The 16925-nt window shown below is 47.7% G+C and overlaps 1 protein-coding gene across 1 annotated transcript; it reads left to right on the top strand.

Annotated features, from left to right (window-relative positions):
* Nucleotides 1-331: 331 nt before the first annotated feature.
* Nucleotides 332-14192, top strand: MED9 (mediator complex subunit 9). Its single transcript, XM_033196827.1, has 2 exons — nt 332-678; nt 13453-14192. Exons 1-2 carry the CDS (start codon nt 455-457, stop codon nt 13667-13669), a joined length of 441 nt encoding a protein of 146 aa, XP_033052718.1. The 5' UTR covers nt 332-454; the 3' UTR covers nt 13670-14192.
* The last annotated feature ends 2733 nt before the right edge of the window (nt 14193-16925 follow it).

Genomic DNA, 16925 nt, shown 5'->3' with positions numbered 1-16925 from the left:
TCTCTACTAATAATACAAAATTAGCCAGGCGTGGTGGTGTATGCCTGTAATTCCAGCTACTTGGGAGGCTGAGGGAGGAGAATCGCTTGAACCCGGGAGGCGGAGGTTGCGTTGAGCCGAGATCGCGCCACTGCACTCCAGCCTGGGCAACGAGAGAAACTCCGTCTCAAAAAAACAAAAGATTGTTATTTCTGAAATAAATCCCCTATTTCTCACTATTTAATAATTAAGCAATCTTGACTCAACCCAAAACCAGGCACCCCAGACCCACCCACGGCCCGTCGCCTAGCAACAGCCTCCCCACCCCGCCTCCGCCCGGTTGCCAGCCGAGTGCCCAGTGCGCACGCTCAGAGCCTTCCTCCACACCCCGCCCCTGCAGGGCGCGCGGTGGTGACGTATAGAGTCCGCGACGCTTTCGGTGACCCGACCTCTGGGTTAACCTAACCCCGGAGCCATGGCCTCTGCTGGGGTGGCAGCCGGGCGACAGGCGGAGGATGCATTGCCGCCAACGTCCGACCAGCCGCTGCCTGACACCAAACCGCTGCCGCCCCCTCAGCCGCCGCCTGTCCCTGCGCCTCAGCCGCAGCAGTCGCCGGCGCCACGGCCTCAGTCACCTGCCCGCGCGAGGGAGGAAGAGAACTACTCCTTTTTACCTTTGGTTCACAGCATCATCAAATGGTAAGAACCTAGGAGAGGACCAGGCCCCATACTCCCTCCGGCTTCTCGTCTCAGCCGTTTCAGAGCTTCAAGAGGCCTTGGCGCTCTAGGGCACGCCCCCGTTTCGCAGATGGGGAAACTCAGACCCAGAGTGGGAAGAGGCCTTTCCCAAGACCACAGAGACATTCCATGAGTTAAGCAAAAGATTTGAGCCCCGAGAGGTGCGATATCCTTAAGAATGAAGCCAGCTTAGAGACTACATACAGACTCTTGTCCAGCGGCTCAAACGTGCATCCCATCGATCTTGAGCAAATTAAATCTCTTTAAGCCTCAGTTTTCTCACCTTTAATGTTGGTAATACTCACTTTAGTTCCTTATTTCTACAGACTAACAGATAAGCATTATCTTCCCTGTGTGGAACACTGCCAAGTGCTATGGGATGGACACAGTAAAAGGGGCATAGAAGGAAAAAAAGACATGATTGGGAATAACCCGTAATTCAAAAAGATTGAGAGGGGAGCGGTGGCGATGGGAAACATTAGACTAAGCAAAAACACAGAAGTTGCCTGAGATGATTAGACCCACCTGTACTGACTTTGTTCTAACAGTACCAAAGGAAATAATTGTCATCCTTTTGGCCAGCCTTCAGGATAGCCTGAGTTTTCAAAGGGACTCTGTAAAGGAAAAACCAAAAACAAAAGCACAAAAGTCTTACTGATCCCCATGTTTGCCTAAATTATTTTTTTTTTGAGACAGGGTCTCGCTCTGTCACCCGGACTGGAGTACAGTGGCGTGATCTCCTCTCACTGCAGCCTCAACCTCCAGGCCTCAAGCCATCCTCCCACCTCAGCCTCCCAAGTAACCGGAACCACAGGCATGAGCCACAGCACCCAGTGAATTTTTGTATTTTTTGTAGAGATGGAGTTTCACCTTGTTGCCCAGGCTGTAAATTATTTTCATTATGTTACTTCACTGTATATCCACATGATAGTAGGTGTAAACCCTTAGGCTTATAATTCTTATTCAGCCATTAAAGACCAAAACAAAGTAAATTAAAAGAAAATTACGAATCCAGTAACATTCAGGTGAACATGAATGTGCTCTTCACTGTTTTACTGAAATGGAATTGTTACAACGTGAAGGTCTTGACTGTTAGTGGCCCACCCACTTTTGAGTTTAAGCAAACTAGATTCGCTTGCTGTGGGATGACCTGATGCTCTTCTGTCACTTTTCCAATAACTACAAAGGCTTTGTTCTCACATTAGACCCTGGCTTCACGTGGCTTCACTTGGTGTTTACTGTTTATAAGGGCCGGGCGTGGTGTCTCATGCCTGTAATCCAAGCACTGTGGGAGGCCAAGGCAGGCGGATCACGAGGTCAGGAGTTTGAGACCAGCCTGGCCAACATGGTGAAACCCCGTCTCTTACTAAAAACAAAAATTAGCCAGGTGTGGTAGCGGGTGCCTGTAATCCCAGCTAATCGGGAGGCTGAGACAGGAGAATCACTTGAACCCGGGAGGTGGAGGTTGTATTCAGCCGAGATCATGCCGTTGCACTCTAGCCTGGGCAACAAGAGCAAGACTCTGTCTCAAAAATAAATAAATAAATAAATTTTTAAAAATGTTTATGGGATAAGGCAGCCTGTTCAGTTTTTGTGAGCCTGTGATAATGATCACAGACAGAAATACATATGGAGCCCCTATAATCCCAGGGCAGTGCCGGATTATAAAGGGTTTAGTCAGATTAACCCCAGTTTACTGGTTTTAAGAAAAATGTGGAAAAATGAAAACACAAAATATACACATTCACAAAGACAGCCCGTGAACCCCCCAAGAGTATATTCTTGAGCCCTGGTAAAGCAGCTGGGTTGGGCTCTCCTTAAAGATGAAGTAGTAAGTTATACTATAGAGAAGAAGCTTTGAAGTTAGACAGTCCTGAGTTCAAATCTGTATACTGACACTTTCTTGCCTTCTAATCCTGATATAAATGCCTAACCTTTCTAGGCCATAATCTTCTTATCTCTAATATGTCCATAGTGGACCTCAAAAGAGAGGTTTAGATTATGTAATAGCTCTATAATGTGCTGACTGGGTGACCTGGGCAAGTAGCTTAGCTTCTCTGAGCCTGTTTTTCTCTTATGAAATGGGAATGCTTATGTCATAGGACTGCTGGGAGATGTACTCAAGAGCGTACCTGTGAAACCTGGTGGGTTGATCACATGTGCTTGTCTCTGTTTCATCTAAAGGGACACAGTAGGGACTTAAAAAAAAAAATACATAAAACCTTCAGACGCAGTGGCTCATGCCTGTAATCCCAACACTTTAGGAGGCTGAGGTGAGCCAGTCGCTTGAGCCTGGGAGTTCAAGACCAGCCTGGGCAACATGGCAAAACCCCATCCCTACAAAAAATACAAAAAAAAAAAAATTAGCCAGGCGTGGTGTGTGCCTGCAGTCCTGGCTACTTGGAAGGCTGAAGTGGGAAGATCACTTGAACCCAGATCATGCCACTGTACTCTAGCATGGGTGACAGAACGAGACCCTGTCTCAAAAATAAAATAAAAAGCATAAAACCGAAAAGAATAGGACAGGAGATGATTGCTACAAAGTGAATGACCAGCGCTAATTCATCTACCAACTCCTAAGCAGCTGGCTTGTTAACCATGGCCTACCCCCAGATCTCAGGAACTCTAGTGCAAGGACCCTCTGGAAATAGGGGTGAAGGTGGGTCTAAGAACAGGATGATTACTTGGAAGTCTGTTTAAGAAGCAGTCCCGTCCCACCTCCCATCCCCTCCAAGCGACCAGGTGACTACCCTTCTTCCAACTTGGTGGGTGGTTAAAAGATTACTCTCCCAAGATTTATTCTTAGGAACGAATAAGCCAGAGAGAACCTGGACTGGGGGACAACAGGCACACTGCAGGGGTAGGTAGGGGGAACCATAACTGAAAAGAGGGATTAAGAGAAAGTTCACAGTCTGAAGAGAGACCCCACCCAAGCCTTCCCCCACCTGGCTTCTAGATTGGCAGCCAAAGAGAGTGGAAGTGCCCTCTCTATCATGTGTGACCAATTAAGAGAAAAGACATTAAAAAAAAAAAAAAAGCCTACTCAATTAATTCTGAGAAAATGAACAAGCATCACTCATTTGCAGAGCTTCCACTAAGCCTTTTAATGTTTTATTCTTAAATATATGAGTGGATGGCCAAGGCCACTAAGCATAGGAAGAAACCCCCTGGTAAGAAAGACACGGGTCAGGTGCGGTGCCTCATGTCTGTCTGGAAGCCCAGCACTTGGGGATGTTGAGATGGGAGGATAGCTTGAACCCAGGGAGCTGAGGCTACAGTGAGCCATGATCACACTGCTACATTTCAGCCTGGGTGACATAGACTGTCTCAAAGAAGAAAGAAAGAGAGAAAGAGAGAGAGGAAAAAAGAGAGACAACACAGAAGAGCAGAAAAAGCCACTTGGAGGAAATAGTAGCTGCAAAGGAATGGAGTGGTTCTGCAGCTGTAAACATGAGAAGAGGCTAGGATCCAACCTGAAAACCTTCAGTATAGGCGTGTCTTTGAGTTTATAGGCTAATGAGGGAGGAATAAGGGCAGAGGAGGAAGGGAGAGGAGACCTCGTGAAGCCTGGGGGAGTCAGAAGGCTTGGTAAGAGTGATGCCAACAATGAGTCTTCAATTAGGAAAGGGAGGCAGGAGGAAGGGTGGTATAGGAAAAACATGTAAGGACACGAAGCCAAGAAATAGCATCTACTCATGGGAGTCAGCTTCTAGCTTGGTGGTGCTGAGCATACATCCAAGGCAGGAAGAGGGGACTGGGGAGAAGGGAAGAGCCAGGAAACAGCGCAGGGGTCTTCTGAGGAATGGGGAGCTAATGCAACTGTCAGGCTGGAAGCCAGTCAAGACACAGTCGTGGCAGGCGGAGATGAGGGCTAGCACCATGTCCAGTCCACCCAGGTGGTGCTCTCTGGCCCTGGGTCCCTTCCTTTCCTGTAACTTTCCCAGTGATCCTTTTGTTATTTGTTTACTTCTTGCACAGGGGATGAGTAAGGAGGTAAAACCTGAAGTAGTGAATTTAGCTTTTCTTGTTCTCATAAATCAGAATTTTTGAAAAATTATTTAATAAAAGTAACAACTGCAAGTTTAGAAGTACAGAGAAATGGAAAATGGAAAAAGGGTTCCTTCCCCCAAGTCCCCTCACCTGTAGTAACTGCTATTAATACTTTCCTAAGTTCCTTCTGGGAATTACATACGAATGGAATTTCAAAAATTTATATGTACTTGACTTTTTTCACTGATTAGTCTATTTTGGCCACCTTTCCATACTGCACATAAAGATCTGCCTCATTAAGACAGCTGCAGAAAATTGCATCTTGTGGATGCAGCATGACTGATGTAACTGGTTTTCTGTTGATGGGCTTCTAGGTGGTTTTCTTATTCTTGCTATGACCAGCAGTGCTAGGGTTAGCATCTTTGTATAGGAGTAAGTTATGATCGGACAAATCCCGGCAGTAGAACTGCTGGAGCACATTTTTTATTGTGATAGTTATGCTAAATTTAGAGCACTACATCTTTTTAGCTAACTCTTTTCCAAAATTCAGTCCTTGTAGACTAGACTGCTTCAGTTAACCTAAAATGGCCTATAAATCTGCCACCCAGAAAGCATTAAACAAAAATTAAAGTTGTAGATGGATCCTACAAGTACCCATGGATATGAAATGGAAAGAGGGCCTCTCCCTTCCCTCCTCCCAGCTCCCTTGCAAAGCTGCATAATATTCCACTTTCTGAATGTACTGTCGTTTATGTAAACAGTTTCTTGCTCAAGGACACTGTCGTTGTTTCTGCATTTTGCTGTTGGAATCAGCACTGCAGCAAGCATCTTTGCCCATGCTGTCTTGGTGAACTCTTGGTAGTCTCTGTGGGGGTAAATTTCTAGCAATGGGATATGTGAATTTACCGTTTGGGTCACTGTGAGCAAATTCAGAAAGAATGCCCTGATCTGTGCTTCCACCGACAAGGTTTGTGTCTTTCCCCATCACCTGCCATCACCATTAAACTTTTAACTTTGGCAGATCTCATATGTCAGAAATGATATATTGATTTCTCATTATGTTAGGTAAAGCATCCCGTCATAGGCGATTTTATATGTCGCTTGTATTTTTCCCTATAAACTGCTCATTTCTCTATCAGATTTTTTTATGTACAGAAAGGAAATAATGTCTGTCAAAGGTACTGTAAATACTTCCCCCAGGGTTATTGCTTTTCTTTTGACTTTGTTCATAGTTATGGTTTTTGTATTTGTTTTTCATTCAGATGCATAGAATTTCTTGTAGTCAGATTTGTTAAGCCTTTCCCTTATGGCTTCTGAGTTTTGGTCCTACTTAGAAAGGCTTTCCCACTCTAAAATTATAGGTGTTGATCCCTTTTTTCTAGAACTTTCATGGTTCCATTTTTTACTTTTAATTCTTTGAGGCTCCTGGAATTTATTTTGGTGGGAAGAGTAAGGGGGCCCTAGTTAGCCACATCTTCCCACTGCTGTTTTTGAATATTTGTTATTTTCCCTGCTTACCGTGCCACCTTTACCATGCACTGAATTCCCATATGTTTTCTGATCTACTTCTGGACATTCTCTCCTTCTCCAGCATCAAACTGTTTTAGTTCTTAAATCTTCATGATACATTTAATTATCTTTTAAGGTTAATTTTCTGCCCTTCCTCTTTCTTGTCAGTATTTCCCTGGCCCTTCCTTTCCCGTGGAGTTTTCTAGCAGCCTGCCTAAGATCATGATGCTTTTGGTTAGTGGAACATTTCGTCTTTAATCTTCTTCTTTACTTCCAAGCCTGTTGATACCACTCATTGGCCAGGTCATTCAGCCTTGCTTTTGGATATTATAATCAGTATTTAATTAGTATCTTGGCCTTTATGCTCATTTTATCATGTGACTATTATTTGGTTAATTGTTCTCTGTTCTCCGTTCTTCCCAAATTGAACCCAAACTTAGCCCTTCACTCAGGGATCTCCGCAGACCGTCTTCAGGTTGCCTGCCCGAATAACCCAACACAAGGCCCACAGAGGGTCCTCGTGCTGCAGGTGCTGTTGGGTGGGCGGAGTCCTCCAGGCTGGCAGACCCTCCAGCCCCTCCACTAGAAGTGCCCACGGAAATGCTCCACAGAGCCTTGTGAACCAGAGCCTCTCCTGTACCCGAGGGACCCGCCTGGTTCTGGAAGTGCTCTGGCTGGGACAGCCCTGCTTGGAGTTGGAACCCATAGCACTGTCATCTCTTCTAGTGTCTTTCCCGCAGTTGAATGAAAAATTAAACTACACATTTATGTTATTTTTAAAGAATGAGGAAAGGGAGGCCGGCCGCAGTGGCTCACTCCTGTAATCCCAGCACTTTGGGAGGCCGAGGTGGGTGGATCACGAGGTCAGGAGATCGAGACCATCCTGGCCAACGTGGTGAAAGCCCGTCTCTACTAAAAACACAAAAATCAGCTGGGTGTGGTGGCAGGCGCCTGTAGTCCCAGCTACTAGGGAGGCTGAGGCAGGAGAATCGCTTGAACCCAGGAGGTGGAGATTGCAGTGAGCCATGATCATACCATTGCACTCCAGCCTGGTGACAGAGCAAGACTCTGTCTCAAAAAAAAAAAAAAAAAAAAAAAGAATGAGGAAAGGGAAAAGAAATCACATTTTCGTGTCTGTAAGAAATATTATAAATCCCAACTTTGAGACTTTCTTGATATATATGGATGCTACATTTTAAAAATACATCATAAAGGAGTAATGAAATGGGCTCTGTTAGATTGGGGAAAATTATTATTTTTTCCTTCAAACTTAACAAATCGAATCTGAGTTTGGAACGAAGTAGCCCAGCCTAGGCCTTCTGAATTACAGTTGTTTCTGCCTTGCCTGATGGTTTTGGCTCCCTTAGTAAGGTAATCTGTTGACGTGGGTACTTTAAAAACATTTTTTAAATTCAATTTTTTAAAATTCTTTACAAGATCTGAGGCTGCTAGGTAGGTAGAGGGGAGCCGTCCTTGCCACCACAGACAGGGCTCCAGTGATAAGCACGCTGTCCCGGCCCCTCGAGCTTTTCAGCAGGTCAGCAAGACCTCAGAGCCCCAGCCAGACCTCTTTCGTGGGAACAGGGTGTTATTGACTGTCTTCTGCCCACTCAGGTGTCTGTTTTAATCTGCCCGGCCTTCCATGCCAGCTGAGACCTGTTCCCGGGTTGTGTAGGAAGCAGCCCCCGCTAAGTGCCCACACTGGCTTCCCGGGGATAGTCACGCAGTTACTGAAGGACTCTGCCGTTCACTTTCTTCTCCCTCAGCCACACCCCAGGGAGCAGGATGAGCGGCCACAGATAGAAGGTGTTCATAGACTGCTCGGACGAGGTGTTTCCAGTCTGCCTAAAAGCCTCTTCACTCCTCTGCCATGTCATTTCCATCCACTCAGTATGAATTATAACCAGAAAGTGGGCCCCACCAGAAGGCAAGCCCCACAAAGGTAGGCCTTTGCAAATGAGCACTTCCTTAGTGGGCGTGAGAAATGCCAGGCAGGCATTTACATGGGTCCTGGGAAGAGTGGGAAGCTTTGCCTGGAAAGGCTGGAGGTGCTTGTGGTGGCACTGGGGGGCCTCCTTCACAGTTTGAATTTGCCTGAAAGGTGTTGTCTGTGGGTAGGAGGCCATCATTTTTGAAATGGAGTCTCACTCTGTCGCCCAGGCTGGAGTGCAGTGGCGTGTCGTGGCTCACTGCAACCTCTGGCTCCCAGGTTCACTGGAATCACTTGATTTTCGTGCCTCAGACTCCCAAGTAGCTGGGACTGCAGGCACACACCACCACACCTTTGTAAAAAAAAAAAAAAATTGTATTTTTAGTAGAGACGGGGTTCCGTCTCTGTCTACACGCACACGCTACCATGCCTTTGTAAACATACAAAAAAAATTTTTTTTTGTATTTTTAGTATAGATGGGGTTTCGCCATGTTGGCCAGGCTGGTCTCGAATTCCTGGTCTCAAGTGATCTACTCACTTAAGCCTCCCAAAGTGCTAGGATTACAGGTGTGAGCTGCCACACGCGGCCGCCATCTGGGATTTTTAAGCAGCATAGTGACCTGCTCAGACTTGGATTTCTTTTTTTTTTTTTTTTTCTTTTTCTTTTTCTTTTCTTTTTTTTTTTTTTTTTGAGACGGAGTCTTGCTGTGTCGCCCAGGCTGGAGTGCAGTGGCCGGATCTCGGCTCACTGCAAGCTCTGCCTCCCGGGTTTACGCCATTCTCCTGCCTCAGCCTCCCGAGCAGCCGGGACTACAGGTGTCCGCCACCTCGCCTGGCTAGTTTTTTGTATTTTTTTAGTAGAGACGGGGTTTCGCCCTGTTAGCCAGGATGGTCTTGATCTCCTGACCTCGTGATCCGCCCATCTCGACCTCCCAAAGTGCTGGGATTACAGGCTTGAGCCACCGCACCGGGCCTGACTTGGATTTCTAAAGGTGGGTGGGGCAGAAGTGTTTCAGAAGAGGAGAGGACCTGGATCCACAGGAAGGCAGTGGCAATGGGCGGTGGCTGGTCTAGAGGAGATGGAGCTGGCAGGCTGGAGGCTGGGAGAAGGGGGCACACAGGTGCAAGTCTGGGGGTCTGGGAGGGCAGGCTCCTAGCTCGACCAGTAGAGTGTGTAGGTGGGACTGCGCCCTCCCCCCATCTCCTGCTGACAGCGAGTCTATGCTGGACGTTTGCCGTCTCCCAGACTCCAGGCAGGAACGCCTTGGTAACTGTGGGGAGGAAACTGAAGTGCAGGAAGGAGGGCTGGCTGGGGAGTGCTCCTGGTGTCCAGGGCTCAGGAGTGGATGAACATGTTCTGGGCATTTTGTAGAGCAGTGATTTTTCATACTCCATTTAGCAGCAAAACCTTTTGTCACTCTTTGCTAAAAAGAATATTTTTTACATGTAATGCTGTGAGCAGATGAAAACAAGGGTATAAGTTCAAGGCCTTCCTCTCTGGAAGGCCTCATAGGTCTTGGCAGAACTGGAGCAGAGAAACACAGTTGATAGGTAAGTAGTAGCCAGTATCATCCAGGGCGGGAGGGAGAAGTACACCCTCTGTGGCTACAGAGAATCTGCATCAGTACAGTTTTTTTTTTGGAGGACATTTTGGTAATATCTGTCAAAAATTTAAATATATATAACCTTTGACCCAGAATCCCTACTTTTAGGAAATGATCTTACCAAAATAGTTGTGCAAGTACGTAAGGGTATAAGTACAAGATGTTCACTGTCATTCTAGTACATTACAAATAGTACAACCACCCGTGAATAGCCAGGGTGATTTAGCTGTCTGATTGTATACGTGCTAGTGTGGAAAGACATCTGAGGTGCACTGTTAACTAGAAAAAGCAGGAATGAGAACCATGGATGGTCACATTTCTGTCAAATAAGAAAAGTTTGTGTGTTTTTTATGCTATTGTAGATTTCAAAACCATCTGAAACAGTGGACACCACGTGTTAACAGAGGTTCTCTCTGGAACAAGGGGTTAATGAGATTTCCCTTTTCTAAGCCTTGGCTGTCTGTCATTTTTGAATTTTTTCCCTCAAGTACCTATTACTGTCATTTTTTAAAAAATGATCTTAGAAAAATGAAAGCCACAGGAGTTAGTACGGTGTGAGGAGAGCCTGTGGTCAGAGGAGTGGACTGGTAAGGGCTAGTCTGAGGGCAAGGCAGCTAGGACAGAGTGGAGCATGAGGCACAGTGCATGGAAGTTGTGAGGAAGAAGAAATGGGAAACGTGAGTCAGATGCCACCAAGAGGTCAAAAGAAATGACTGTCAGGTTTGGGAGGAAGTCCATGTCAGTGGTTCTAATACAGTTATTGGCCAGTTTGCATCTGTACTAAAGCATCCATACCAGAAAGAAGAACAACAAAGAAAATCAGGGCATGATTCTCAGACACACCCACCTAAACCCTGTGATATTGCCCGTGAGTCTGGTGACACAGATACAACTGTCTGTTATCCGTGGGAAGGATGCTCAGAGGATCACCCCTAGCGGTAGTATTTTTGTCTACTCTTTAAAAAACCATAGTAGGGGGCCGGGCGCACTGGCTCACGCCTGTAATCCCAGCACTGTGGGAGGTTGAGGTGGGTGGATCACCTGAGGTCGGGAATTCGAGACCAGCCTGACCAACATGGAGAAACCCAGTCTACTAAAAATACAAAATTAGTGGGGTGTTGTGGTGCATGCCTGTAGTCCCAGCTACTCAGGAGGCCGAGGCAGGAGAATTGCTTGAACCCAGGAGGCAGAGGTTGCAGTGAGCCAAGATTGCACCATTGCACTCCAGCCTGGGCAACAAGAGTGAAACTCTGTCTCAAAAAGAGAAGAAACCACAGTAGGTGGGACCAAAGTGCTCTGACCTTGCCTTGTTTGTACGATGTTCATCCTCCTTGACCTACTGGCTTTTTTCATTCCTTCTATAGTTGGCCGATGACTAACCTTGAACACAAAGGCAGGCCCACTTAGAGCTTTCTGCTTTTATTCACTCAGTATTTGGGCCTGTCCCTTTTCTTTTGGCTTGAATATTTCACAGTCATCCTGGCTTAGCAGGTGCCCACTTCTGAATAGCGTGTTTTCTTCACGCCAGGAGTTCTGTGCTATTTCCCTCCACCAACTAGGGCAGTTGGGCTTGCAGAGGTGCCTCCCTGTGGGCTGCACGGCCCCTTTTGGCTCAGCTGCCCTCCAGGTGGCTTGTCTTACAGCTCCTTTTTTATTATCTGAAGAGTGTCTCCTTTCCCAAAAGTTCACCAAAGAACAGGCAACCCTTGCGATTTGGGGGTTTTCAGAGATGAGCATCTTAAACATGACCCACTTTCAACTTTCAGAACTAAATTTTCTTCTGGGTCAGGTTATGTTTGCTTCAAGAATGGAATTATCTGTCATCCACATTTCTATTTTAAGTACTTTTTTGTTTGTTTTACCATGTCGTTTCAGACTTATGTGAGTCGGTTTTTTAAAAAACTATATTTTAATTTTAAAACTTCCTTGGGACTTAAATTCATAACAGTATGTTAACATGTATGCCATCCAAGTAGAAGGATTTCAGAAGTCCAGATGGTTTCTGTCCACGTTTGTGGATCAGAGCTGAGACCTCAAAGAATTAAAATAAAAGAAGTTCCCTATTTTCTTCATTCCAAAGGATGTTTAGTTCTCATGAATACCAGTTCATCCTCTCTAGAATCTGAGATAAGGTATACTGTTAATGGTGTCTCTCAGTTGAGGGCATCAAATGACAAGAGATGTTCGGCTGGCCTCTGATTTCCTGGAAAAAGTGATTGATTCTCCATACCTCCCTCTGAGTTTAGAGCTGTTGGTAAATACTGAGCTGCCCATGGTGGCCATCTGATTTGCAAGGTGTGAGATGTAACTGATGGATCGCCAGGAAAGATGGATATTTTGCCTGCGTAAGCAGAGAAATGATGAATAGTAAACATGAATTAGCACCATCTGGGTTGAAATTTCCCGCTACGGATGAACATTTATTTAAAAAAATTAATGATCATTGACAGTTTTTCCCTCTTATGCCTCAATGGCTTACTTTCAGAACAGCTTACTGAATTGCCTTTTAGTTTTGGTCTCAACCACTTGTTTTCAAAAGCTCATCCACTTACTAACTTTTTAAAAATGTATAGGAAGTTGGGTGTGGTGGCTCATGCCTATAATCCCAGCACTTTGGGAGGCCAAGGCAGGTGGATCACCTGAGGTCGGGAGTTCGAGACCAGCCTGGCCAACATGGTGAAACCCCATCTCTACTAAAAATACAAAAATTAGCAGGGCGTATTGGCACGTGCCTGTAATCCCAGCTACTCAGGAAGCTGAGGCAGGAGAATTGCTTAAGCCGGGACCCGGGAGGTGGAGGTTGGAGTGAGCCGAGATCGTGCCACTGCCCTCCAGTCTGGGCGACAGAGTGAGACCCTGTCTCAAAAAACAAACAAATGTATAGGAGCAACTGCCAGGCTGTTTTTTTTATATTAAGGGAGATTGTTCTTGCCTCATTTTTCATTGAGTAGGACCTCTGTGCAGCTAATAGCTGTGAGATAGAGCGAACGGTCTGCCTTGAAAGTGAACTTGACTCAAAGGCAGGGAGTGTCCATCACCATGGCAGAAGAGAGTCTGTGTCTGCTGAGACATTTAAATCAGTTCCATTTTAACTAATTTAAAATTTATGAACAGCTCTGTGGAAATTAGTCTTTATGTTAACAGGTTCAAGCCAGCATCAAAATCTCAGCTAAAATTAGCTCTTGCTAGCTGGTAAAGCCTCCTGATTGGCCTAGAAATGGCTCCAATTAGACAAAATGTCATATTTTAGCAAGTTTTGTTTGGCCTTTGTCACCTGATATTGGTATTGGTTTGTTGATTGAACCAACATGTTCATGAGCTTATTTGCCAAGCATTCATTCTTTCCACGGACATTTCTTGAGTGCCTGCAGTGTGCCACACACTGGGCCGGGGGTAGGGAGACACCTGTGACCAGGCAGACATGGTCCTTGACCTCAGAGAGTGACAGTTGACTTGACAGAAGATCAAGAGTGTCTGTGTGTGATCTGCAAGTGTGCTAGGCCTGGGAGCTCTTTGCTGGCTGCCTAAAAAAGAACCCGTCCCTTCCCTCTGGGGGTGGACAGCCTAGTCAGAGGATAGACACATAAAATGAAGTGTTCTAAAAGCTATCGCAGGAATGACAGCGAGCTCTGGGGGGTGCAGGACGGGAAAGCCAAGACATGTATCAAGCTGCGAATGCTAACAGCTGTTCTTCCCCCACAGCATGGACAGGGACAGCCCAGAGGTCCACCAGGACCTGAACGCCCTCAAAACCAAGTTCCAGGAGATGCGCAAGCTCATCAGCACCATGCCCGGCATCCACTTGAGCCCTGAGCAGCAGCAGCAGCAGCTGCAGAGCCTCCGGGAGCAAGTCAGGACCAAGAACGAGCTTCTGCAAAAGTACAAGAGCCTCTGCATGTTCGAAATCCCCAAGGAGTAGAGTGAGGCCGACTTCCTGAGAAACAAGGGGAAGCCAATGGCCTGTTTCCCCACTGCCATCCCCAAAGGCTCCTTGGGGCGTGGTTCCTGTGGACCCCAGCTCGGAACGTCAAGGTGCAGAGGCGGGGCTCCTGTGCTGCTGCGCGCCCGTCGCCTGTGCGGGAGCCAGCCTCCGAGCTTGGCTGCGCTGGGGCTTCGTGTAGATCCATATGTCTAGATGCATAATAACTGGAGTGCCTGCTGGTGGAAGTCAGAATGCTCCTAGAGGCAGCGGAGGGGGTGGAGGGCTCTCCCCTGCCTCTGGGGAGGGGGCCATCTGCTGCGCCGGGCTCCACTGACAGATCTGAAGAGCACAGTAGGAAGGGAGGGAGCTCCTCTTTGCTTCCTTCCCTCCCTCTCCTCCCACCCCCATAGGATCAGTGTGTACCAGGTACACATTGTTCCCGTTAACAGCAGCTTCTTGAAACATTTGCATAGAATTCACTGGACGAAGTAAACTTGCGCTCATCTTGCGCTCATATGGCATAGAACTGTGAGATAATGTTTTGAAAGGCCAGAGGGTGGCCTTTTTCCCAGTTTGGTTCCTTTTATGTTTGAGCCAGTGAATGGAACTATAGCTGTGGGGGTGTCAGCCCAGAGCCCTGCCAGGCAGCCCCTGGCTCCAGGTTCCCTGCCTCCTCCAGGTTCCCTGCCTCCTAGGCGCTCCTCGCCTTCACTTCTTGCTCCCTTCCTCGCTCATCACCCTCAGTCAGTGCCCAAGAGTGGCCAAAACGCTTCACATCTGCATTGCTTCCCCAGGGTTGACAAGGGGCCATCCTTTCCACGCAGGCTCGAAGAGGTCTTCAGGCGAACAGACCTTCCGCCTTCTCGCATTTCAGATTCCCATTGCTCTGGTTAAAAGGTCTTTTCCTCCTGGCCTTTGCACTTGTGGCAGCAACATGTACTACACTGCAGAGGGGTTCACTATGCACCTTGTGTTCAGAGAGAGGCAACCCTGGGGGCCAGTTCAGGTGGTCCCCAACCGTGAGCTAGGTCCGAAAGTTACACAGCCAAGTTTGAGCTCTTAAAAGTTTGTGAACAGGCCGGGCGCGGTGGCTCAAGCCTGTAATCCCAGCACTTTGGGAGGCCAAGACGGGCGGATCACGAGGTCAGGAGATCGAGACCATCCTGGCTAACATGGTGAAACCCCGTCTCTACTAAAAAATACAAAAAACTAGCCGGGCGAGGTGGTGGGCGTCTGTAGTCCCAGCTACTCCGGAGGCTGAGGCAGGAGAATAGCTTAAACCTGGGAGGCGGAGCTTGCAGTGAGCTGAGATCCGGCCACTGCACTCCAGCCTGGGCAACAGAGCGAGACTCCGTCTCAAAAAAAAAAAAAAAAAAAAAAAAAAAGTTTGTGAACAGCCCTCATTTCCCCAGCTTCCCTGATTTCTTCCAGATGGGATGTTTTGTGTGCTCTCCCTTGACTGTCAGACTGAAGTAAGAGCAGTTCTCTCCCTTTCCTCTCGAGGAGGAGGTGTGAAGTCCTAGAGTATTGTTTGGGTCTAGGAATGGGCACAGAACCTGTGCTGACCAGTTTAGGGGCTTAACAGATGCCCGCCAACTGACCTCGTTGGCAGGAGGATTGGGTGGAGATGTTTTTAGCAGAGCTTCCATTATTGTAGACCTGTAGCCACGTGTCAGAAGGTGGGTGGCATATTGGGGACCTGGGGATGTGTGAAGGAGGAGATCAGATTTCAGTGGCTTTGGGCAGAAAAGCAGGCTCTGGATTTAAGTGGATGGTCACCTGTGAGACCACTTCTACCTTGGGACTGTTATTTAACTGAATCAGTTATTTCCTTGAAATGTCACAGCAGTGGGTGGGCCAGTTTTAAGGCTCTGACAGATACCATGAAACATGAAGCACGTGGAAAATACAAGACCGCCAGGGTCTTTCTGAGTGCAGGGCTGGAATGGACAAGGCCTCCTCGTGGGGGCGGAGGGAGCTGGAGTCTGCCTGTGTTCCTTTTTTGACTTGGGACATTTTTCAAATGCATAATTAAAAGAACTTATGCTCTGCTGTCTCAGGACATCGTGCTTTTTGGACTGAGAAATGCATAGTGGGATGGCTCTCAGGTAGCTGAGAGGAAACTGTTCTGTCTGTTCAGACACAGAACCACACCTCTGCTTATCACCTCCCTCCGCCAGGACACACACCTGCTGAACCAGTGTGGAACAGGAACTCCTCTCCCGGCTGGCCTCAAGGGCAGTTTGCCTGGCGGGTCGTCCCTGCCCCTGCCTGTCACAGGCCCCTGGGCCATCCGTGTGGTTGCCTTTTTTTTTCCGGTGGGGCGGGGCGGGGTGGGGGGTGCCTTTTGGTGACTGGAGGAGGAGCCACCCTCACCGGAGCAGGGTTGAAATCCTTCTAGGACGATTTTGAGTGTCTCTCACAGGGCTGAACACCCTCTCAAAGCCACCAATTATTTGGATTACTGGGTAGCCAGCATTTGTGCTAAGTGCTTTTCAAACTTCACACTTAATCCTCATAGCGAGCCCATGCCAGGGGTGTTCGCTCTTCCTGGGGTGAAGAATTTGAGGCTTGGCAGGTGTCGCCCACCACAGGTTTACAGTACTAGTGGCAGAGAGAGTGGTGCTCCAGGGTGCCTTAGCCATGAGAGGGAGACAGCAAGGCTGAGGGGGGCATGGGGCTCCACACCTGGCCATGAGCACTGCCTGGAGCTAGTGGGGAGCAGAGGCCAAGGAGTTTCCTGTCTCCAGACAGGGTGGCACCCTGGAGTGAGGGGGTGGGGGTGGCCACCAGGATGGGCCTGCTTCCAGATGGGTCTCAGGCTCTTTCCCCAGGGCCTGAGTGATGCCTCCAACAGTCTGAAAGTTTGCCCGGGCCCACACTGAGTCTGGTGACAAAATGGCTAGGCACAGTTCCAGTGGCCTTTACGCTGAAGAATTCAAAACATTCTCTCAGAAAATGAGGCCTTTTGTCATCAAACCCAAAGAAAATTAAGCAGATGGATGGCTAGAAAGAGTTCATCTCCGGGGGAACCCTGAAATCCTTTATATTCATCCTGGTTTTCTAGGGAACCATCCCCTGCATAGATGCCCCAGGCATCTGGGGCTTTTCTGGCAGCCAAAGCTGCTTTCAGAAGGCCAGGGTTATTTTCCAGTTCTGGGGAAGTTCTAGTTCCACCTAAGTCAGAGCCCAGCCCCTTCCTTCTCCGCACCCTTCCCCACTCCAGCCATCTCTAAAAGCAAAGAAAAACTGG

Source organism: Trachypithecus francoisi, unplaced genomic scaffold (assembly GCF_009764315.1).
Source record: "Trachypithecus francoisi isolate TF-2019V2 unplaced genomic scaffold, Tfra_2.0 Contig01665, whole genome shotgun sequence".
Taxonomy (NCBI): Eukaryota; Metazoa; Chordata; class Mammalia; order Primates; family Cercopithecidae; genus Trachypithecus; species Trachypithecus francoisi.
Note: the sequence above shows the minus strand (reverse complement) of the source record. Positions and strands in the feature narration are given on the sequence as shown.

Excerpts from the sequence above, each read along its gene's own strand:
- MED9 (XM_033196827.1), top strand. The coding sequence starts at position 455 with ATGGCCTCTGCTGGGGTGGCAGCCGGGCGACAGGCGGAGGATGCATTG. Across the intron at positions 679-13,452 it reads GTTCACAGCATCATCAAATG|CATGGACAGGGACAGCCCAG; the intron begins GTAAGAACCTAG and ends CTTCCCCCACAG.